The 23059-nt window shown below is 48.5% G+C and overlaps 1 protein-coding gene across 5 annotated transcripts in view; it reads right to left on the reverse strand.

Annotated features, from left to right (window-relative positions):
* Positions 1–8426, reverse strand: part of LOC101793955 (sodium/potassium/calcium exchanger 3) — a 303296-nt gene extending 294870 nt beyond the window's left edge. For 2 of the 5 annotated variants that reach the window (XM_027453145.3, XM_027453144.3), the window contains exon 1: positions 8098–8312. In XM_027453145.3, the coding sequence (XP_027308946.1) occupies positions 8098–8215 (118 nt within the window). In that variant the 5' untranslated portion in view covers positions 8216–8312. Of the gene's footprint in view, positions 1–8097 lie in introns of all 5 variants that reach the window. The other 3 variants (XM_072035179.1, XM_072035180.1, XM_027453151.3) reach the window with 3 other exon arrangements.
* Between the last annotated feature and the right edge of the window lie 14633 nt (positions 8427–23059).

Consider the following 23059-nt stretch of genomic DNA (forward strand, 5'->3'; position numbering starts at 1 on the left):
CAGGATGTTCTGGCCATCTTAGGGAAAAAAAAAGCTGCTGAGTCCATCTCTGAAAGAGAATTATTTTAATAGCAGACCTTTTGGTTGTTTGTAGTTCAGTTAGCATGTTTTTGGCTTGCATATCAAAAAGATTCTTTTCCTGGTTTTTAGCAGGCTCTTTCACAATTGAGCTATTAAAATTTGTTTGCAGTTCTTGTTTAATAGGTGATGCCTGCTGCAGGACCAAGCACTGAGGACAAGGCTTGGCATCCCACAGTTTCTTCAGAAGAGCATGCTCAGCACCATCCAAACACACGTCCTTCCCCTCTTCCACCATCGTAAAAGATAAGAAGATACACTACGTTTACACAGAGCATTCTGGCTGCGCGCTTCTTCTTCAACCACCATGGGGCCACAAGAGACTTCCAGCAGCTGATTTGTAAGGATGTGTCAGTGCACTGTGGACGAGGCATAAATCTGCAGATCTGCACTCCATCAGGACCTCTGTCATTCCTCTGCTGGGAGTACCCTGGTAAACTCCTCTCATCTCAGTTTTCCCGCTTTATAATTTGAGGCTACACTTACTTGCCTTATTCCTGAGAAAAGGCTGTGGACCGAGGAACAGCTCGAGTGAGCAAGGATCTGGTTAACCTTACATACACATGAGCCTGCTTCAAGTCAACCACATTACCTTACATGCTGCAAGTTAAGCACTTGCCTCCTGGATCAGGGCCTAACTGCCTATGGACACACAAACATGGCTGTTATCCAAAGTACTGCACACACTACTGGAGGTATAGAAAGGTCAGACCAGACTGTGAATCTCAGCCACTTAGCACAGCTGTTCAGTTCACAGCTCAGCAAAGGAATGTTTCAAAACAACTAAATCTGTGCCTCCAAATGAGTCCTGACACTCCCTTGTGCATAAGAGCGTTTTTCCTCTCTGTAAGGTATATGCCCTTCTCTACACACAAACTCACATCCACCAACACAGCACCCGTGACCCAGCGCTGCTCAAGGCAGCCTGCAAAGCTGAGCATGAGGATGGTGTGGGGCAGCACGCAGGACTCAAGACATGCTCCTTATCCCCTCTCTCTGGGCCTGCAGGAAGTTTCCAGGTCCTGAGCAGGACTTGGGGACCAGCTGCTTCCCACAGGCAAGGCCTGGAGGCAGATGACATTCAATCCCACCTCTTTAATAGTCCCCATTAGCCAAAAAAGTCCATATAAGGCAAACTAAGACCCAGCAAGTACTGTCCCACATAGCCTTCTCCCTGGACACCACATCTGGACTCCTCTTCAACAACTCCCTTTTTTCAGAAGAACGGGACCCAGGACTCCTCCCTGGAGCCCTTGTGCAGAGCTCCCAGTCTCAGAGATACTGCCCAAAAAATTTCCACTTAAACATCTTCAGTCCACGTCAAGCTGCAGCTTTTAATCCAGCCTGAGGTTGTCTCCAGTTGCCGGGAACTTCTATTCATCAGCCCTTTGTGCTGGATGCAGCGGCCCATTCTGCTCACTTTCCTCGCTTGTCCTTCCATACCAACCGAGACAATTAAACACAAAGAAACACCCTCATTTCCAGTCTTCTCCGCCTGCTTCCAAATAACATCTGGAGATGTTATTTGTACCCATTTCATTTTTAAATGTGAGCGTTACACTGAAATACAGCCATGCTTGGTATGAACACATTCACTGTATATTCCAAATGTCTCATGGAGGTACAGATGCTCCTTTGATCTAGCTGGCTCCATTGCCAAAGCAATGGAAGCCTCCACATGCTGCAAAAACATGAGGTGCAGTTTGGTGGTCTGATTCCATGGCCACCCCCATATCAAGGCAGCTTAATTGCTATCAGTTTCCAAGCCGGCAAAATCAGATCTAAGTCTACCCTGAAAAGACACTTTTCCTACTGCCATAGAGTCATAACCATCTGTGGAAGACAAGGCAAGGAAAGATAACGTAAACTTCGTTGGGAGACACAATAAAGGGTGATGGGACTGCCCCTTAGGATTTCAAGTAGCAAACTGCAAAAACCCTACTCAGGATGCCCTTGGCAGTAAATAACACAAGGACAAACTGTTGAAAGCAGGAGGAGTCTAACAGTCCAGCAACAATCCTGTAGAAAGGTGGAGGCAAGACACCTTAATCCTTTTAGGAATCCATTCATGAACTGCAAATTACACACATTTACTGCTTTCAATTTCAAAGAAGTTCCCTTTGATGCTGTGAGTAATTCCACTTTGGTGCAGACCAGCCACAAGGATTTACTCATTGAGAAACCTTAATTTTTCCCAAAGTGTGTCTACAGGACATAATGAATAAAGTGGCAGGACTATAAACATCCTGCCCACACTAGGGCACGCCCACTGCCCCTTCCCATACAGCCACAGTAGCGGAAAAAAATTAGGATGAGGTTACCAAAGGCTCCTGGGCACTGGTCTGACTTGACTCTTGGTGATATTAAAGGTAAAACCTAGAGCAGAACAAAGCTTTTGAAAATCCCCAGTGCTTTTTAAAATCTGATGCTTAAAGATTCTTCTAGAGAAGGGCATGGAGCAAAAGAGCAAAGTGTGTTGTTGGTGTTTTTTTCCTCCAAAAGTGCAGCAATGTAACTCAACCGTCTTTTTGCCAGCTGTAAAAAAAAATAAAATAAAATCAAAATGTTGTGATGTGCCTTACAACAGGTGGCAAAACATAGCCCTGTGGCAGAAAGATGCAGGCTCCCAAGGCAGCTCAGCAGACACTCATTGTGCCTGTGGAAGAAACCTACATTTTTGCAGACACTGGCTGAAGGAGTTGCACTGGCTTCTAAGTAATAGGAGTAACCAGATGCGTCCCTCAGGCTGAATGCTCCACGAACCCCATGTGGTTTTCATTTGGAAAACAAACAAACAAACAAAAATATACCTCCAAAGTTTTCAGTGACGGGTTTCATGAGATCTGGCTCTTTTCTTTAAGAAAAGGAAGCCTCTATGAAAATTACATTTGCTATGCTTCTTGTAGACTGGAAAGCTAGATTCAATGGGTAACTTATTTCACTCCCAAGACAAGAGAAATGGGGGGGAAAAAAAAAAAAAAAAACAAAGTAAAACAATTTAAAAGGGGGGGAGCAGGGATTATTTCTCTTGCTACCGTGCAGTTGCCATCAATTTAAAGAAAGAAGGACAGAGACAAACCAGAGAAAAATGCCCTTGGAAGCAGGGCCACCTTGAGGGGCAAGGCACATTCCCCAGCTGCAGTGCTGGCAGCTGATCTCATCAACATTCTCCCATCCCAAGGCAGATTTTTTCCCTGAAACACTCCCAGGAGGCTACAGCCATGAGTACATCCCATATATATTTGACGGGTCCAACCAAGTCCTTCCTTCTGACAGTGTGACCAAAAACGGTCGGTGCGACCAGGCAGCCTTCTCCACATTAAGGACCATTGAAGATTAGCTGCAGGAGGGACCTCCTGAAACTGGGCTTAGAGAAAATCAACAGAACAGGCCAGCCTTACCATATGCCAGGCCACCCTGACCTCAGGCACCACCCAAGGACTCTTGTTCAGCCCTGGAGCGTTAAATCCTCACCATGTCATTTCAGTGTGCTGATTTGGAATCAGACTTCCTTTATTTATACTGAGCTAGTTTTCTGCTGGTTTATCTTGCCAAAAAGACTCAGACAAGGGACAAAGAAATGACAGAGCCCATGTAAAAGAAGGCTACGAGGGAAGGAGCAGCCACCAGCAGCACAGGGTAGGACTGATCATTTGCAGTTAGATCAGCACGGGCAGACAAGGAGCCACCAGCCTATCTTCCTTCACAGGCACTGAGGAAGTAACAGCAGCTGAGCCATTCTGCTGTTCCTGGCCTCGCAGCCTTGCATTCACTCTGTTACAAACCACTGGGGAGGCCAGTGACTGTTTGCCTTCGTGCCCCACTGAACCCATTCCTGAGCATCCTGTATCCACATCCCAACATCCACGATCCAGCAACTGTAGGCAGTGCGGTGCATTTACCTCAAACACAGCTCCAGCAAGGTGTCCAGCCCAGCACGCATCCCCATGGTTTTGCAGCAGTTTCACCAAGAGGCTCCAAAAGCTGGCACGTATGGAGATTTGGACGTTTTCAGGGCACTTTGTGGAGACCCCGAAACAAGGCTAAGGCTCAGTCCAGCACATGAGCCCCACCGTGCTAGTGCCAAAGGCTCGGGCTGAGGGCTGAGCCCACCTTCCGGCATGTCCCCCCAGGTGCTCCCAACACACACCTGCCCTGCCAGCCCCCAAGTTGCCAGCTGGCCACACAGGAGACTTTACTCTGCCTGCCGCTGGTGTGGGACCTTGAACAAGAACTAAACAAATGAACAAATCATTTCCTGCGAAGCCAAACAAGCTCCCTGCCAAAGAGGTCACATACCATGCTCTGGCCTGACACCTCTCCCTAGTTTATGAGGGTAAATTCCCATATCCAGGGGTCCAGCGATTACAGCATTACATCTGGGCTAGGATTACTCTCATGCAGTTCCCGCATCACTGAAGAGGTGAGGAAAACAAGTGCTCTTGTGCTTTCATTGCATGACCTCTGAAGTTTGGTTTGGGTTTCTTGGTTTGAGCAAACCTAAACATTCAAATGAAATCAGGGAGTTTTCACTTAACTCCCAGCTAGAGGACCAGGATCTGTCACGCCTAGGGTCTTCACTGCTATTTTGGCAGTAAAGAGATCTGCAAGGAAAAGCCCTGTGAGGCAGGGCCCATGACAAAGCAGTCAGAAGGGAACAGCCTACGTGGTTCATCCCTGTCCTGCGAGCTTCTCCAACCAGTGCAGAGATGGAACGAGGACACACCAGGGCATTTGCTCCCAACCTTCCCCACAATGCACAGGATTGTGGAGAGGCTGGCTGTAAGCCTGCTGTTGTGACGTGGATGCTCGCAGCCACTCACAGCCCGCACAGACTGAGCAACTGCCATCCTGGGAGAACAGCCGGAGCTCTGGATTAAGAGTAAGTCCCAGGGCTAGTCAAAACGCACCCAGCAGGCCTTGCCTCACCATTCTGAGTGCTTCATTCCTGTCAAGTTAGAACAAGACTTAAAAGCAACCCAGATCTTCCATGCTTGAATCATGCAGGCAATTCCGTTTGCTTGGATGTGCCTATCCCCATGAGTAAGGGCTGCAGATTCAGACCCAGCTTTTCCTTACCATCCTGCCAAAAACAAGCATGCACAGAAAGAAGAAAAAAATCCCACTGACTGTTGCTCCTGTTGTTTCTCCTGCCCGTGAGAGCAACCTGATAAAAGGCCTGACTCAGAAGCTTCTCTCAAAAAAAATGAATCATTGCAGTTTGAAAGATGGTCTTATGAAATGAAAGATCCTCTCCACTCACACCTCTCTTTACAAGTGACATCTTAAGGGTCAGATTGATGTGGGGGGGGGAAAAAAAATAGAAAAAAAACTCATACTTTGTCTCTTTCTCCAAGGATGGCAGATTTGGGCAGTTTTAGAAGTCACTTATATTGTTCAAGTTAATGAGATGGTTTTTAGAACTTGCCTTCAGCTCCAGTCCCATTCAGCAGACTGAAAAGCACAAGGCATTCCAGGCTACTGTGTTTTGGGTCTGTAGAGCTGGATTTACTCTCAGTTACACCTCTGACTTACCAGTGCGACTTCCTTGAAGTCAAAGCACAACCACAGATTTACGCTGTGCCTGGAAGAGGGAAAGAGGCAATCCAGCTGTACTTTTACTGCTAGGATGAACTTTGTGAACTTGGATTTCTTCTTAACTTGCGCTTTATACATTTTTGGAATGCCCAAGCCTTGTAGAACATAAAGGCCTCTGGAACGACCTTCATATAAACATTACAACATTACAGCACTTTGCTATTACACATCATTTAGCACCAGGAGATCTCAAAGTGGCTTAAAAAGCAGGCCTCGTTTTAGAGACCTGGCCAAACGAGACCCAGAGAGACCAAGTCACGCAGAGAAGCACCAGAGCCACCAGAAGAGAAACCCAGAGCTTGAACTCTGTCCTCCGGAGCCATCTGCTCCCAACAGCGCACCCACCAGACAGTGTGGTTACCTGCCTCCACAGAAAGAGCCCCAGCCTACTCCTTGCAGGCAGACGCAGGCACATCTGCCTTTGGAAAAGGGCTCAGCACCTCACAGCCCTCAGCAACCACAGGTTACCCATGAATTCAAAAGCTGCACTCCTCTGGATCCAGGCTGTGGCCACCTCAGCTGGCACAGAGATGGCAACTGAGGGTAATGAGACCAACCAAGGAAAACAGAAGCATTAAAAGCAAGAATATATGATCTAAAAGGTGATTCAAATGTGGGGTTGCTGAGCTGGCTGGCGCCTGGACGCAAAGCTTTCATGGGACCGCTCATGCCCCACCACACCCCAGCGAATACCATGACCAGCTTCACGGCACCATCAGATTCTGAAGACCACATCCTCAATCTGCTGAGCATTGCCCCAGGAGCAGAGGCTGAGTCTGCTGACCCCTGCAATCCAGCCTCAGGGATAGGAAGGGTGATGTGATGTGACACAAAGGTGCTAAACTCCAGACAAAAGTTTGCGTTCCCTCCAAAATCACATTGTTTTAGAGGAGAGAATTTCAAATTGATAAATTAAAATGTATCTTTCCACCCCCTACCACGACACAAGCTCTAGAGCACGCAGGCTGCAGGCTGTGACCACCACCCCTATAGAGCCCAGCAACCTGCGTCCCGATGATGAGGCAGCAGACCCAGAGGGTGCTGTTCAAAACCTCCACCCGCGCAACCATTCCTCTCATCTCCCTTTTGGTTCTGTGCAGCCACCAGCATGCAGGGGGCTACATCGATCGCACCAAATGCTACCTCTAATACAGGATTTATTCTGAGCTAGCTCCAGTCACAGACGATGTGAGATGCTCTCATGAATTGAATCAGAACAAAGAGAGCCCCAAAAAGGGCTAGCAGTGCCTGCTAGGGAACACTTTGGGTAGTTTTAGTAAAATGGTGAAAAAATTTATCTGCAGTATGGATCTCTGCAGTCTCTGTCGCGTTCACTCAATGGATGGAGCTCCCTTTCACATCAGCAGGAATACCATGCTCAAGAAGAGCAAAGCAGAGGATGGGAGTTCACACCACCCTTCAGAAAGATGAGTGCTCCCTGTGCCCAGTTTAGAGCAGGTCTGAATTTTGCGTTGCCGCACCACCTGAAAGCGTATCACATGGCGTGGGCAAGCAGTGGGCAGCTGGACTGCAGCTGACTCCTGGCCTCCGCATGGGGCACATCAGGCAAGCATGCTGCCACTGGTGGCCTTCACAGTGCTGGCATGCACGTCACACGCTGGTGTACACCGCATGTGTGCTGGCAAAAGTGTACCTCAGCGCACACATGCACTGCTGTTTGCTCACGATGAGCTGACATTTACCTTTCCTCACCTCACTTGCAGAGGCAACCAACCACCACCTTTGTGAGAAACACGGATAACTTTCAGTACATGCACATATAAAAAAAAAAAAAAAAAAGGCAAAAAATCTGATTAACTGAAGGAATTAAAGCCCAAAAACTTAAAAACCCATCCAGGCATTGTTTCACTCCATAAAACACCGTGCTCGGGTCCCAGATAGCGTTTGCCCTCTTTCCTAAACATCAGCGCAGCATTCCTCGCAGCACGCCAGACACCCCTTAAGACGCGTCTATTTATTTAAAAAGCAAATCCGAGCCGCGGAGAGGGACGCGATGCTCCGCCGCGGGGAAACGAGCCTGGCGTGAGGGCTGCTCCGCGACTGCGAGGCGCGACGCCGGCGGGGCAGGACCCGCACCGGGACCGGGACCGGGACCGGGACCGGGACCCGCCGCCTCCCCGCGAGGCCGCCCCGTGCCGCCCGCCCCCCGGGACCCCGCTGCCGGGAAGTGCCGTGTCCGCCCCCCCAGCCCCTGGGGAGCCCCCCGCGGGCTCGCCCCAACGCCCCCAGGCGCCTCCCGCCGCCGCCGCTCCCGGGGCAGCCGAGGGGCCGCGGCGGGAGGAGGAAGAGGAAGAGGAGAAGAAGGAGGAGGAAGAGGAGGAGGACGACGAGAACGAGGAGGAGGCGGCGGCGCGGCCCGGCCGCCCCCCGGAGGCAGCCCCCGGCCCCGCCGCTACTCACCGCCGCGGCCGGCTGCGCAGCCGGCCAGGAGCAGAGCCAGGGCGGCCAGGGCGCCCAGCTGCCCCCGCAGCAGCTCCCCGCGCCGCCGCCGCCGCCGCTCCGCCGCCGAGGCGCCCATCGCGGCCAACGCGCTCCGCTCCGCTCCCCAGCGCCGCGCCGAGCCGAGCCGAGCCGAGCCGAGCCGGGCGCCGCAGCGCCGCCCCCGCCCGCCTCCCCCCCGTCGCCGCCGCCGCCGCCCGCCCCTGCGCGGCACGGGCAGCGGGCGCGGCCCGGCGTGCCGGGAGGGATGGCGAGGCACGGCAGCAGCGCGGCGCGGAACCGGCCGGCCCCCTACGCGCCCGGCCTCCTCCGCCGCTCGGGGCGGTTTCCTGGGCGGGCAGGGGGGGGGAGCTGGGCCTGCCGGCCCCCGCCGCGGCTCCCGGTGCGCCCCGGTCGTGGGTGTCGCGTCCTCACCCCTCGCCTGCGTGACACGGCTGGCTGCGGGCACGGAGCGAAGCTCCGGCAGCGCCCCGGTTCAGCCTGGCGTCCCCGAGACTGGAGGCACCGCGCGGGACCTCCAGGGCACCCAGCCCCGGCATCCCGACGGGTGAGCTGCAGACACAGACAGGCAACGGCTGCAATCGACGGGAGGAGAGAGCACGAAGGCATAGGCAGCACTGTCTTCAGTGCGAACGTGCTGAATTAAATCAAAGGAGACGGATGCAATGACAGAACAGAAACCCTCCAAAAATATTCCAAACGTTTCATCGTTTCAAGGTAGAATGCTTCTGACAAAAACTTAGGCTGCAGGCAGCAGCATGGAGGACACTTTCTGGTGGCGGCGTGGCCTAGCCCAGCCACTCCGTGGCTCCCCACTTGCTCATGGAGCCCAGAAGGCTGCAGGGCGACCCTCCTGCACCCTGAATGGCCAGAGGTCACACCTGACAGGGCCACCGTGCACCACATAGTACCCTTCCCGACAGCGAAATGCTTGTTGGCTGGAGATCCACATTCAGATCAGAGGAACGTGCAAGAAGACTGTTCCTACAGCCTAAGTATTAACCAACAGTTGCTATGGCTAGATGCAGAAATAACATCAGCCTCATTCATCTCGATTAGTTACTAAACACTCATTAGTGGGGCCTCGCTTTGGGGCTGGCCTCCCATTATGCACTTGGCTTCTAGCCCCTGCCCTCTGGGGGCTTCTCACAATCCTTAACTTAAGCAGGGTTGTCAGCTTTGAACACTGCTTCTAAAGACTTATCGATTGTGCCCAGACGCACAACTTCGGAAATGCTGCTGTCCCTGTTGGCTCTGGGTAAGCCAGAGCCAGTTCCCATCCAGACAGTAAATACAGTGAGTTAACAGCTGTCCTAGAATGAAACTATGGAAGTTGTGTTCTGCTTAGTTTGTTGGTTTGGTTTTATTTTGTTTTCCAGGTAGGAAACACTCCCTTCCCACTGGCAGGGCAGGTTTTATCCTATGGCCTTTAATACCCTGAAACCTATAGCACTATCGAGCACTAAAATAAATTGCCACAATTTATGAAAGGTTGTGCCTGTCTCATTGTTTGCTCTTGGTTGATACCATGTAATAGTAATCATCCAGCTTTAGGGGGAGAGGAGGTGTGGGTGTGAAAGTCATTCTCGATGATGTCCAGGAGTACTATGAGCATGCTCCCAAAGGTATTCCTTTTACAGCTGTACCCTTTTGAAGTCTGCAACTACTTGAAAACATTACCCTGAGAGTCACCACAAAATTACTGGTCACCCTCACCCTTCTGTTCCACTGCAGAGCTGCTGGAAATACAGAGGTGTGGGTAAAAAAGAAGACCATGCTGAAAAAGAAGACCAGTAATATCTATCTGGGAAGTCTCTGTCATTTGGGAACAAATTTCCCACTCAAACACAATATCATTTAGGAAATTCCTTACTAGTGTAGTAGACCCAATGTGCTACCTGACAGTTTGTGAAGCATTTCCATTCCTGCGCAGCGTAAGACAGTGGGTAATTCCCTCTTCTCTCCCACTGATAAACCAGTGTGTGGGTGGAGCAGGTTTTAACTAATCTGTCTGCAGGAGGAAACAGAAGGAAGACGACTCACTGTGGATGTTACTCTTCTGAAAGACAAGTTCTCACATTTATCTTCTATAGAGCCTTCTGCAAGAAAAGAAGGAAAAGAACTAAAAAAGGAGCAGAAAGACTAACATGCTGCTGGATATATACCATGCTTTTTGACACCTTTTCCACTTCTTCCTATCACTCTTGTTCCTCTTCTGACCATATCAATACTCTTCGAGAAGCCTCTCCTGATCACCTAACATTCAAGTGGCAGGGGAGCTTAATGTGTCAGACTGAAGCCACCAGATCATACTTATGTACCACCCAGTTCTTCCTCTTTAAAAAGTAATAATAATCTGCTGATCCCAGCACTTCTTGAATGCTAACCAGTGAGACTGCATCCTGGAGGCTTTACGACTACTGGAGATGTGGCGTAATTAGCAGAATCACCTCATCTTCTTCCGAGTTCCTTCTCCAATCCAAGCAAGGAGATCCTTTTTAGCTGGCTTCAGCTTCAGCAGAGCTGGGGAGGGGATATAACAGCTGCACAACCCTTCAGTAACTAGTCACTGTCGGATAGGAAACCGTTGTGGCTTTGAACAAATGCTCATAGGCTCCATTCTTGTCACCTGGGTACCTGTGCATGGTGGGATCCCACCTGTAATAAGAACTGACAGACTGCCTGGCTGAAACTCTCAGATCAGTCAGGCCAGCAACTGGCTCTGAAGTATAAAAAGTTAGCAAGGGTGACTTGTAAGTCTCCGTCAGAGCAACAGTGTTCAAATGTGCCGATGAAAAAGAACTGAGGTGCTGCAGAGAGTTTTCCTTTGCAGTGCTTTAGTGATGCATGTGGATTACGCACAAGCCATGACTCTGTTTGCTGCCATGTTAACTTCTCCTGGAAAGGCTATGGGAATGCTTTGCTGCAGGCTCCAGAGGAGGTCCCAAATAACTTTACTAGGTCCCTAGGAAGTTTCCCAGAGAGCTGACTCTCTGAGAGGCAGCATGATGCACTTTTGTTCTTTCCAGAGCTTCGTCACAGCATAAAACCACATAAAACATCAAGAGAAAACTGTGTAAATCATAGGATACAGATGTGCTGAGATGACAGCCAGATGTGCCTTAGCAAAGTTAAGGAACAGTCATGACTGTTTTGGGGAGAGCAAGCAGCTTTGTGTACTTGGCATTTTCCCCTGGAAACTATGCCAAGTTCTGCTCTTCAGACCAAATAGAGATTTTCTTCTGTTTGGACTGGCAGATTATGCTCACAAAGAGCTTTCAACTCTGAAGGAACATATTTAGGACTAATGCCAAGCAGCATCTTTAGGTAGTCACTAGCCAGTGAGGCTCCAGACCGCCAGGTGTGGCGACCTCAGGCCAGCAGGCAGACACCCAGCAGCATCCGAGTGCAGCACTTCGAGCCACTTCTGAGAACCCAGTGGGGCCCGGACAGCACCGTGAGGCCCTTGGGACAGCTGCTGCTGTTGAGCCTTGCCCAAGCTTCTGCTGGCTATGCAGAAGCCTTCACCATCTCATCTTACACATCAGCTGGTCATACGTATGCTTTAAGCAGTTTATTGGTTGAAGCCCAAGACTGAAGGCAAAAGGCTATCAGCAGGACGGTGATAGCTGAGCATGGTTGCTTTTCTCCTGAGAAGTACAAGGGGTTGGTGTAAACCAGCTGTTTAACCCACAAGCCTTAGGCACATATCCTCTTTGCAAACCTCAAAGAGGATGCAATTAAATATGTTGCCAATTACCACGGATGGTTACTCCCTCCTTCCTGAAGAGGATCTCCTGGTGAGCAGAAATGTTTCTACGAGTGATCCTCCTCTGCTCCCATGCAAAGTTAGCTGTCTTAACTCAATTTGCTAATGATACTGCTTTAAGGAACTCTAGCTGCATTGCACTGAAGCAGGTCAGGGAGCACACACTCTCCATCCACGGGGTGAGCCGCAGGGCAGTCACTGCCAACTGATGGCCAGCAGCCGAGGTGTGGGATATCTTCAGGTAGCTGGTGGGCAGCACCACTGGAAGGAACAATAAACCATTTCCTTTCAGTCGTGTGCTCCTACTCAGGGCCCATGGCAGTTCAAAAGGTTGACATGATTTCCATTTAAGAACAGTTTACAGCAGCTTGGGCTACACCTCTTCCCATTTGATTTAAGAGCATTTAAATAAGTTTGCATCTGCTTACATAAAACAGCTTAAGGTCATACCTTTGGATAACGCTGTGTCTTCCTTACCTAGAAGGAGGCTAGCAGTTCTCCCATCTGGAAATATTGGGTAAATGCCTGTGCTTATGTGCTTTGGGGGAATTCAGGGTTTTGAGGAGACGTCACTATAACACAAAACTTACTGCAACCAGAAGGTGGCCCATCTCCACCCAAAAGCTAATACAACAGCCTCCCCTTTCTCCCGAGAGGAACAGAGGCCATACCTTTGACTGATCCTCCAGCTCTCCAAGCCAGTTGTAGAAAAGAAGGGCTGGGAGCACTTTGCCAAAGCACGTGAACCCTGCCAGCACCACAGAAGAGCAGCCCTGGCCCTCCTGCTGCGCTGGATGGGCAGGTGGTAGAGGCAGAGCAGGAGCCTGCAGGGGTGGGAGGTGAAGAGGTGGGGAAGTGCTCAAAGGTGCTGCAGGGAGCCAGCAGAAATGCCTGTGGGAGGAACACATCTGCCACGCACATGGAGCTCACCACAGTGCCCACAGCCACCCAAGAGCCACCGGCGTCCTGCCAGAGGTGGCACCAGGGTGTCTCAGAGCTGTCCTTGCTCGGCTGAGCGCTGAGAACCAGGAGATTGGCCTCTTCTGGGTCACTGAATTGGGGAAATGCCCACGGGAAATGCAGAGAGAACAACTCCAAGCAGCATGTCAAACCGAAGCATCTTGTCTGTTCCCAAAGCACACACGTCTGTAATCACTGTTTTGTTTCTCCCTCCCATTGGTGATGGTGGTGCCTGTTGCACAGGAGGGAGCAAAAGGGAAAAGCGCTCTGTCTTTCAGCTGTTTAGGAAAATACGCATGACAGAGCTAACTCCTGGCTTGCCTTCTCTTGGAGGCAAGAGAGAAAGGAGGGCAGTATCTTTTGGCTTTCTTATTCCATTTTTTTCCTGTTTTCTCTGATACTCTAAAGCTTTCCCTGTCCTTTCTTTTCCTTGACTGAAGATTCACAATTAAATATATTAATTAACAGGAGAAAGAGATAATGTATTTTGTATATATGCTTGTCCTTTTTTGAGGCTTTGATATTTTTTCTTGCTGTTCTCCACTCACACTAGGTGTCATTTTCCCTTTCTGAGGCCAGCCAGGGTGGGAGCTGAACAGGGTTGGAGAGGTGCCAAGTGTGACTGTACTCCTCTTCCTCCCCATGGTGGTTGCACCCCTGTGGCTTAAGACAGTCATTAATGTGAACCCGGGGGCTTCGCCTCCCCTGCTCAGGGCAAAAGGACCAGCCCAGCTGTGTTGCTTGGAGAAGGGGCTCAGGCCATCTCCCTGCAGAGAAATGCTGCTAACCGAGCCTGCAGGCTGCAGAGCCATACCAGCATCTCCCAGGCTGGCGGGCACAGCACTCATGCTGCCACATAGGGACCGGAGCACAGATGCAGCAGCATCCCAGCACACTGCTGCATGGAGCTGAGCACGTGTTGCCCCTGGGGTGGGCAGTGTTCGTGGAGCTAGCGCCCTGATGAGCAGCCTCCAAGGCGCGAGAATAGTCTCACCCCTCATCAGCATCAAGCCACAGCCGCAGCACTGCCCAACCCAGGGGTCTGTCACTTGCCCAGGCCTGCCTCAGCACCTCGCTCCATCTGGCAACTGAGGATCCTCCTCTGCCCTCCACAGACACTGCTCTCCACTCGCCGTGCCATGCAGAGGCTTGTCTGTGTGGTTAAGCCTCTGCTATCTGCATATTTCTGGGAATATCTTGTATTTCAGTGGTGAGAAGTAATTATTGAATTGAATCTGTAAAGCATGAAAGCCAACTAGGCTTCTTTCAGGATGAAAGAGGCGATAAAAACGCTGGTATTAATAGAAAAATATTTGTTACTTCATGGGATATCAGGGCTTCCTGTGGTTTGAGGTTACGCCTTGCATAGTTTGTTGCTGAACGCCTTAGGATGACTCTGCTTTCCTCTTTTTCTTTCAGCAGCCAGTTCATCCGCTCTCAAACCAATGATAGGGTTTGCACACAGGGCAATTCTATATCTCCTTATTGGATGTCCTTGTGCACTCTGCTCTACTTCCGCAAGCACACGCAGGTGCAGAATGGGCTGGTGGGATGCCTGCATGCATCATGCCTTGATGAAAGGCTGAAGAACAACACGTGATCAACAGAAATACATATTGAGAGCTGCTATTCTACTAGCCTGATAACAGTAGAAAGCAGCAATATTTGAGAAATTAAAGGGACAAAAATTCAAAACCAAATGCAAATGAAATCATATTACACACAGCAAAATTAGCCTGAAGGACCCATTGCTCCAGTAAGTTGGTTTCAAGGCCAAAAAAATCTCTGAAATGCAAAAGAAGGTTGGCTCACTATGTAAACATTTTAAATAGCAGTGTCAGAAATAATCCTAACATTACAATATCCAGAGTTCCCAATTTACAGCTTGTCAAAGCCCTAGAAAAGAAAGATCATCCAGAAATCTAATGTGAAGTTCAGGTTACCCTAGGTGCCTCTGCATGTTTACTGCCAAAACCTCCACGGTGCTCAGCAGTGGTGCAGCTCAGCAAACTTTGTCCTCCTCAAGACCCACATGGGTCCAAGACAACCAGAGAGCTGCAGAGCAGCTCCGGAGAAACATAAGGTGAGGATGCCACAAGGACCTGTCAAGAGGATCATGCATGGCACACATTCTCCCTTCCCTGGCCCTGCTGCTGATGCTCCTACTAATGCAGACAGGGATGCAGCTGGTCTTTGCTGCAAGGGTACAGTGCTGACCTATGCTATCCACCAGGACCCCTTCTGCAAAGCTGCTCTCTCACCAGCCAGACTCAGTCTGTCCTCCCTCGGTCAGTCTGTCCCAGGTTCGGGACTTGGAGCTTGCCTCTGCTCAGCCCCATGAGGTTCCTGCCTGCCCATTCCTCCAGTATCCCTCTCAGCAGCAGCCTGGCCTTCCAGCACGTCAGGATGGGAGCATCCTCCAGCTTGCTGATCGTGTACCCTGGCCACCATCTGGGTCCATCATGAAGGTACAAAGCAGCACTGACGCTTCAGGAATGCCTCCTAACAGCCTCCAATTGGGTGTCATGCCGCGGTTCAGCCAGTTCTTCCTTCTTAGTTCACGTGCCGAACAGCAAGAGGATTGTAAGAAATGGCAGCTCTCTTGGTACAGATTCAAACTGCACCCCCTCCACTGACCTATTAGTGCTTTCCTGTTATTCTACAGAGGTTAGAGGAAGCAAAGAGCAATGACTACTCAGTACATGCTCCAATCCCAGGGTGCAGTACTGTCTGTTACTCAGCTTGGCATCTCCAGCAAGTCATGGCCAAGGGCCACTCCCAGGATCCTTACTGCCTTGGCCTTGCAAAATCAGCTGCTTTGTGGTAGCTCTGGTGGCCTCTCCAGGTTGTTCTGAGTGACTTTCTTCCAGACATCTGATAATTCTTCCTTTCCTGCTTTCCCCATGCTCTCAATGGTGTTTCTGGATTTAGTGAAGGTTGGAAATTGCTATTGCTAGCAGCAGAGGAACCTGTGGTCTGCAGGAGGAACATAAAAGCTTTAGAGCCCAGGGGCTGTTCGTTCCCTTAGCACCGGAAGGACCTGTATGTGGCAGAGAGCTGTGGGCTGATCTATGGGTCTATATCCAAAACCGGCTCATCAACACTTCACATATTAGCTGATGCAATCAGATCGTGGTGCTGCAGCTTCATCAGCTTCATCAGCTTCATCGCATAACTCCCAATTATAATAAGAAATGTTTCTGCTTGGCTGAATGAACTGAACTTACTGGCTCAGCTGAAGTAGCTTAATTAAAGTCACTGGAACAAAGTAGTGCTCATCTTCCCCAGTGAGTAGATATGTGGTTTAATGCTTATCTCCCCCCTACCCTCCGCTTCTGATTCCGGATATAGGAGAAGATGGGAAAGTTCATGTAGGAAGCCTCATTAGGATCATAAACTGTGTGAAATGTAAAATCTACTTGTAAACATGCTCATTGACAGAATTTGTCACTGGTTGTCAATAACTGAGCACAAATGTGTTCAAGTACTAATCACCAGCTTGTGACGCAGCTCAAGCTGGAGCACAGCTACCCTGGTGGAAGGACCAGACATGCCTCCCTGCAGATGCTGGTGGGGCAGCACACCTGTGGCACTCTGCAGAAAGCCACATTTCCTGTACAAGCATTACTTGGCTTCCAGAATAGGCAGGTAGATCATGCAAACACTTAAACTTCTACTCAGACTCAGTCCTGGTGCCTTTCCAGGCTCTCTCAGTTACCAGGCAATGCATCCTTGAGCATGCAGGTTGCTCCCAGAGACATCTAGTGAGGAGGCTGAGTAATGGAAATTAACACAGCCATCCAGAGCACTTTTACCAAGGCATTTGCCTCCCATGCTATGCATGAAAGAGGACTTTGAATTTCTGGTCTCTAACATCTATACCTCTACCAGCTTCATTAAAATCACACATGTCATTTTATGTGGTGAATATCTAATTTATTAATCTTATGCTGAATTATACAACACAGGCTTAAACACATGGGAACCTCGCCTCCTCTAGCAACAATCCAATCTAATGCATCAGCTATAACCTCTGCAAAGGCAACTCACTAGGACTCGGGGCATTTCACCACACTGAAAACCCACATGCATTAGGCATTGCCTAATTGCACGCTGGCGAGGCAGTAGGTGACCAGGAGGCATGAGCAGGTGCAAGTGAAGTGACCGTTGGCTCCCACCGCACCCTGCCTGTTGCCCAGTCACCAGGCCGCATCCTGCACATCCCACAGGCCACATCCCGCAGTCTGCCCAAAAGTGGCACTGCCAGGTGAGGGCAGCATTCGCCCTGTGGGGCCTGCCAGGCCTCGCTGCTCTCCCACAAATCCCGCGTTGTGCAACACCATTTCACTCGTGCCACTGCCAACATCTCACAGCTGTCCCGCCTTTCTCAAGGATTACCAGTTCCCAGATACCTCTTTCAGGGTGTCAGGGTGTCACCCCTTTCCCTGCCCTTTACCAGCGACGGGAGAAGCGGGATGTGCTGGCTCTGGTGGCTCTGTTAGCCTTGCAGGTTCCCAAGGGCTTCAGACATTCCAGACAGCTCAGCCCCAGTACCACTCACAGACCAGTTTCTTTGCCCAGCTCTGGGTGGGAGCCATCACGACAAGCTGTTTGAAGTGACCCTGCGGTGACATGGTTACACTTGGTGAAGCCGTGGTCTGGGGCAAACCACAGGACAGTCGCGTGAGAAGGAGACATACATTGACCATGGCCGAGCCAACAAGCAGGGCAATTGCGAGAGAATCACTATTAAAAAGGAAAGCAACTGCATCACAAAATGCACTTGATCTCTCATTTGTTCCAATGGCAAATTAGCCCTAATCATTTTTGGTAATACTTATCCTGCAACATAAATGACACATACATCAAGTTTGTGTGCATCAGAGCATCACATTTTGTAAAAATGAATATCAGACCCATTATCTGTTAAGTCAGGCAGGACCACGAATCGCTTGGTGAACACCATTCTCTCACCTTTGTGCAGAGCCCAGCAAGCAGAGGCTCGATGGGGGCGGCTGCCAGGACTTGCCATGTCCACAGCCTGACAGCCCAGCAGCACAGGCATCCCAGCAGCCCCAGACAGGAGACGGAGTCCTCAAATTATGTGCATTAAACACAGCTGAAGGGATAGAAAAGAAAGTTTCCAGTGGGTATGTTTCAAATTCTTGTCCAAGATACCATATTTTTTCCTGAATATACATGTCCTGTATTTCTATTTCTGCTGGCTATTTAGAAAGAAATAAAAACTCACCCAGACCATGACTTCATTTCTCCATATATATATATATATATATATATATATATATATATTTAATTTCACACTTTGGGGCTTATCACTTGTCTGGCACAAATGGGTGTAATTCTGCTGGCTGCCACACTACTGCGTGCCTAGTAAAGCCGGGTAGGCTGGACAGCAGTGCAAGATATTACCTAGACAGACACACTACTCAGGAAAATAATCTGAATTAAGTCACTACTTGACTTTAAGAGGATTAGCTAAACTGCATTCAATCCCTCAAGAGGAAGTTCTTCAGAAGCAAAACGACCTAAATTTGATCTACCTCTAGTCATTTTGAAACTTAAACAATATTAAGGCTGCTTTAAATCCGACTAAGATTGACCCCTGGAAGTTAAATGCAGTTTAAGCAATTCACTTAAATGGGGGAGGGGGGGGGGGGAGGGAAAGGAAAAAAAAATCAGAGAAAATATTCAAAAGCAACTGGTGTTAAACCACAAATTAATAAATCTCATTCTCCATTAGTTCATTAGTTAATGCTGGCTGTTAACAGCAAATTTTTATTTTTTTTCTCCTAATTGCCCTAAAACAACACTTGACCCTAGGCAAAGAAATTCACAAGAGAAAGTTAAATTTCTGTTGAGTATCACTGTTTTTGTTTGTTTGTTTGTTTGTTTTGTTTATGTTTTTGGTTGGTTGGTTGGTTTTGTTTTTGTTTTCCCTAGTTCCAACAAAACAAAATGGTAGACTCCTCTGTTTCCCATGTTCAGTAACATTTTTAGGAGAGCAGTTCTCTGTCAGCTGAAGCTGGTGTGGCCATGCCAGGCACAATAAGCTGAACATCTGCTTCAAAAGGACAAGAACAGAGATGAAGAAAACATCAGCCATAGAACTGAACCTTCAACAAAAATGAAATACGCTTCATCGAGAAATACCATAGCCTACAGACCACTGTGAGGTTCACACCACGGGAACCCTGTTAGATCTTTATCCACCACAAAATGAGACCTTCTCAAGATGATAAGAAAACCTAGTCTCTGCCCTGTGAGCAGCCCTGTCCCACCTCTGTGCTAGAACCACAGGAGGGAGGACATGTCCCGTGTGTCTTGTATTTCTTGGAAAAGAACTAAGACTATACACATGGCAGAGCACACGTGCATACATCCTACTGACACAGAAGTTCAGGGACTTTTTATCCCCACATATTTAACTAAGAGGGGTGCCACACATACTCCCACTATGCAGCTGATTTGCACACACCAGAAAAGTCTGCAAGACCAGGGTGTCCAGCTGCCCTGTTAGAGGTAAACCACATAATCTCCAGGTGTTGGATCATCTTGTGATCATCCCTTGCAACCAAAATTGCACAAATTTCTTGAATATTGAGGGGGAGGGGAGGAGAAAAAGAGGGTGTACTTGGAAATTTGAGATATTTTATATCTAAAAGTAACTTCACAAATGTTACCATCTGCCCACTCAATGTTATAGAGATGTCATTCATAATTTGCTTTTTACATACCACTCCACGATGTGACAACTTCACGGCCCAGAACTGGGCTACCCAGGCTGTGCTCCTGTAGAAATTGCTTTGGTGTGACAAATCCATTTTGTCTTTTAGAAGCTATCAGATTAGCACTCAGGTATTCAGTCAGCTGCTTGTTATGCATTTTGTGGGTATTATTCTGCAACATTTTGGATAATTGCAGGTTATGTTGTTAATTAAGGAAGTAAATGAGCCCTCAGTTTCCACTTCTAGCAAAGCCGTACTGTGTTACTCACAAGCTTAGCAGCACTTGTGAGGGGATCTTGGCTACAACAATATCAACTGAATCACAGAAATAAGCAAATCAATGGACCTCAAATAAAAACATCCCTCAATGCCAAAATTACATATGCCAAGCTGAGATTTGTGTATTAAAAAGCAAAGAAATGAAACACAGAAGAAAGTTTGCAGTACTGACTTTGGAGTTGCTCATTTCCACCCCCGAAACACTTTTAAAACTCCTGCAAAGAGTATTTTAGGAAGTGCACAGAATAACTGGCTTGCAAAGGACTCAAATGTCAAGAAATGGATGAATGCCAGCCAGAACTACAGTGAGGACCTGTCCGTCTGTCTGTTCATTGCAAGCACCACTATGTGAGGGCCATGGTGAGTGGTGGCTGTGGACTGGCTACCACCAGCACCGCCTGCCTGCAGCCAGCATCCCCAGTCTGGACCATGCCTATGTTTGAAGAGCAGCATGGATCATACCCACATGCAGTCTGCACCATCATCCCACTTTCCAGCCGTTCCAACTCGTTAGGGTTTGCTGATTGGGTGTGCAAAGCTAAGAAATAGTCTGACCATGGGGTAAGACAGCCTGATATGTGCATCTGCCTCCTAATTTTAGAGCCCAGTTATAGTCATTTCACTGAATTCCCATACTGACCCACTGGGAAGGGAGAAACTCTGCATTTTTTAATTTTTATTTTTAAATAAAGAAAACAAGTGATATACTCCACTCAGCATTATCTTCTGTTGGCAGAAGCTTTCCATTATTTCCCCAGACCCTTCAAAGAGGTATATGGTACTCAGTGTTTGAGCTGTGCCTCACATGACCTGCACTGATGCCAAGGGACAGCAGGATAGGATAAAAACGTGTTGATTAATTTTCCTGTAGCTTGCATCAGGCAGTGCATTAGATGGCAAATAGTAGGCTGAATAAGCTTTAGGTGATGTTTCACAACTGGGTGACTGCCAGAAACCTGGTAATGCACTCCTGTAGGTGATCTTGTTGTGCTGTGTTTGCTGTCCCTCCACCTTTCCTCTGTGTGATGTTATCCGTCAGCCCCGTACCTATACACCATCACACAAATATCCTTTCCTAAGTGTGTCTGTCTAGAACAAACTAACTTTGGTTTACAAATGGCAGCAACACCCCAGCACTTGGACCTGCAGGCAGTTTCTGTAAACAAGCATAGTAAGATAAAAATCATTGCTCAGATGGGAGAACTTGTGGAAAGATGTGTTGTGGAAAGAGGAAAACACATTTTGGAAAAAACAAGTGTCACGGTTAAGATTTGGATAATCCATCAACCTAAATTTCATCCTCTACATATTCCTTTGTTTATCCTTCATTTACATCCTACAACTATTTTTCAATATTTCTGATTTGGGGGAAATAGTTCCCCAAAATTACCCTTTGGAATGAGCAGGATACACAAAGAACTCCACCCAGTGCTGATGCCATCCTTTTGCCAAAACCTACTAGTTCTGCACACACTGCATAGCAGCAGCACCAAGTGGTAAGCTTGATTGCAGTGCCTTATGAGTTCACAGCCTCTTGGAGACATCCACTGAAATCTGACTGGGCAGTGCAAGTTTCAAGAAACTTCTCTGCAACTCATCCAGGTAAGAGTATTTATATATACATATACACAAACACACACATGGGTATACACATACACATGTGTGTATATACATATACCTGATTAGCCAATGCCAGGGGGAGGAAGCTGCATCAGATGCTGAGCTGGAAACAATTAGACTATTCTTTTGCACAGCAGAAGAAGCAAATTCCATTGAATGGCATTTGCCCTTAGGCAGCGTATTAATACAAATGATGATTATAGAGTCCATTTGGTACAAGTAGTGCTGTTTGTGACAAGGGCTGAGTGCCCTTGGGAGATGCCTGAGATAGCGAATGCATTGCATGCAGATGGAGAGGAAGGCATGCGTTGGCTTGTGCACAAGGCAGGCAGAGCATGCATGCCTGTGTTTAAACTTCAGGTCTTTGAACTGTGATTTCCTATAAAAATTTTCCTTTTACTGTTGACCTCAGATCAAATTCTGTTTTTGAGAATCACAAAGCACAGTAAGAGATACAAGGACTACACGCTACTACTAGCGTTCAGAGAACCAGACACTTGGAGCACCAACAGAAACTACCTGCAGGTAAGTCAAGAGCCAACAGGACCCCACACCCACCAGGAGGTCAGCCTCTGTTCTGTGGATCTAGGGATGAGCTTGCTCTTTTACTCATTCACATAGTTATGGATGCAGCACAGTATCATGAACTTTTTTAAAAAATAAATAAATAAATAAATAAACAAAGACCTGGACTTGGCCAGCATTACACATGGCAAAGGAAGGAGTAAGAGCTTCTCAAAGGCAGATGTTGATTAGTCCTCCCCTAGGAGGGTGGGACTCTTACATTATATCCTAATCTTTCAGAGTTGGAGATAATTTTAGACCTGGCTTCATGAGTTTTAGCATTTAGCCAAAAATGTTTTTATCATTAATTGCAGTCACTTTGAGTGTTCTTACTGTCCCTAGGATTCTTACTCCCTTCTTTGGATCATGCTAAGATATTTGTTTGGAGGAGCATCTCTGTTCAGAGCGGTGCTGAAATCCAGAAGCTCCAGAGAGCAGGGGCAGCAGGCTTGGGGCTCCCGACGGTGACCTTGGGCACCGACCAGCCCCTGCCAGCACCCATGAGGGCAGCTACGTGAGGGCTGGTGCCGTTGCTGTCCTGTCCATTCACATCTCCCAGCCAGGATTTTGGGACAAAACACTGCCCATCTCCATGCCAGCATCAGCAGCCCCTCATGCGAAGCCTTCTGACAAAGGCTGCCAGAACACTGTGCCAGCCCAACTTGAGGCACCACTTCCTCACACAGGGCCTGCTCCTAGGTGCTGCTACACCACACCTCACCCAGAATTCTGAGCAGACACACTAATATATTGCAAAAAGGCTTTCTGCAGAGACACTGGTATATTAGCAAATCTAGCTGCTAAAAAACACAACTATATTTTCTCCCATTAATTCCAGATCAAACATTTGAGACTCAGCTCCAACCTCACAGTAAATTCCTATTGGCTTATGGTGAACTCAGCCAAAGGCAGTGCACGGAAACTGCGTTTTGCCTGCTTGTATTCATTTGCCCTACAGAGAGCTGGGACACAGCCGTGACTTGTC

The sequence above is a fragment of the Anas platyrhynchos genome, chromosome 3 (assembly GCF_047663525.1).
Source record: "Anas platyrhynchos isolate ZD024472 breed Pekin duck chromosome 3, IASCAAS_PekinDuck_T2T, whole genome shotgun sequence".
Taxonomy (NCBI): Eukaryota; Metazoa; Chordata; class Aves; order Anseriformes; family Anatidae; genus Anas; species Anas platyrhynchos.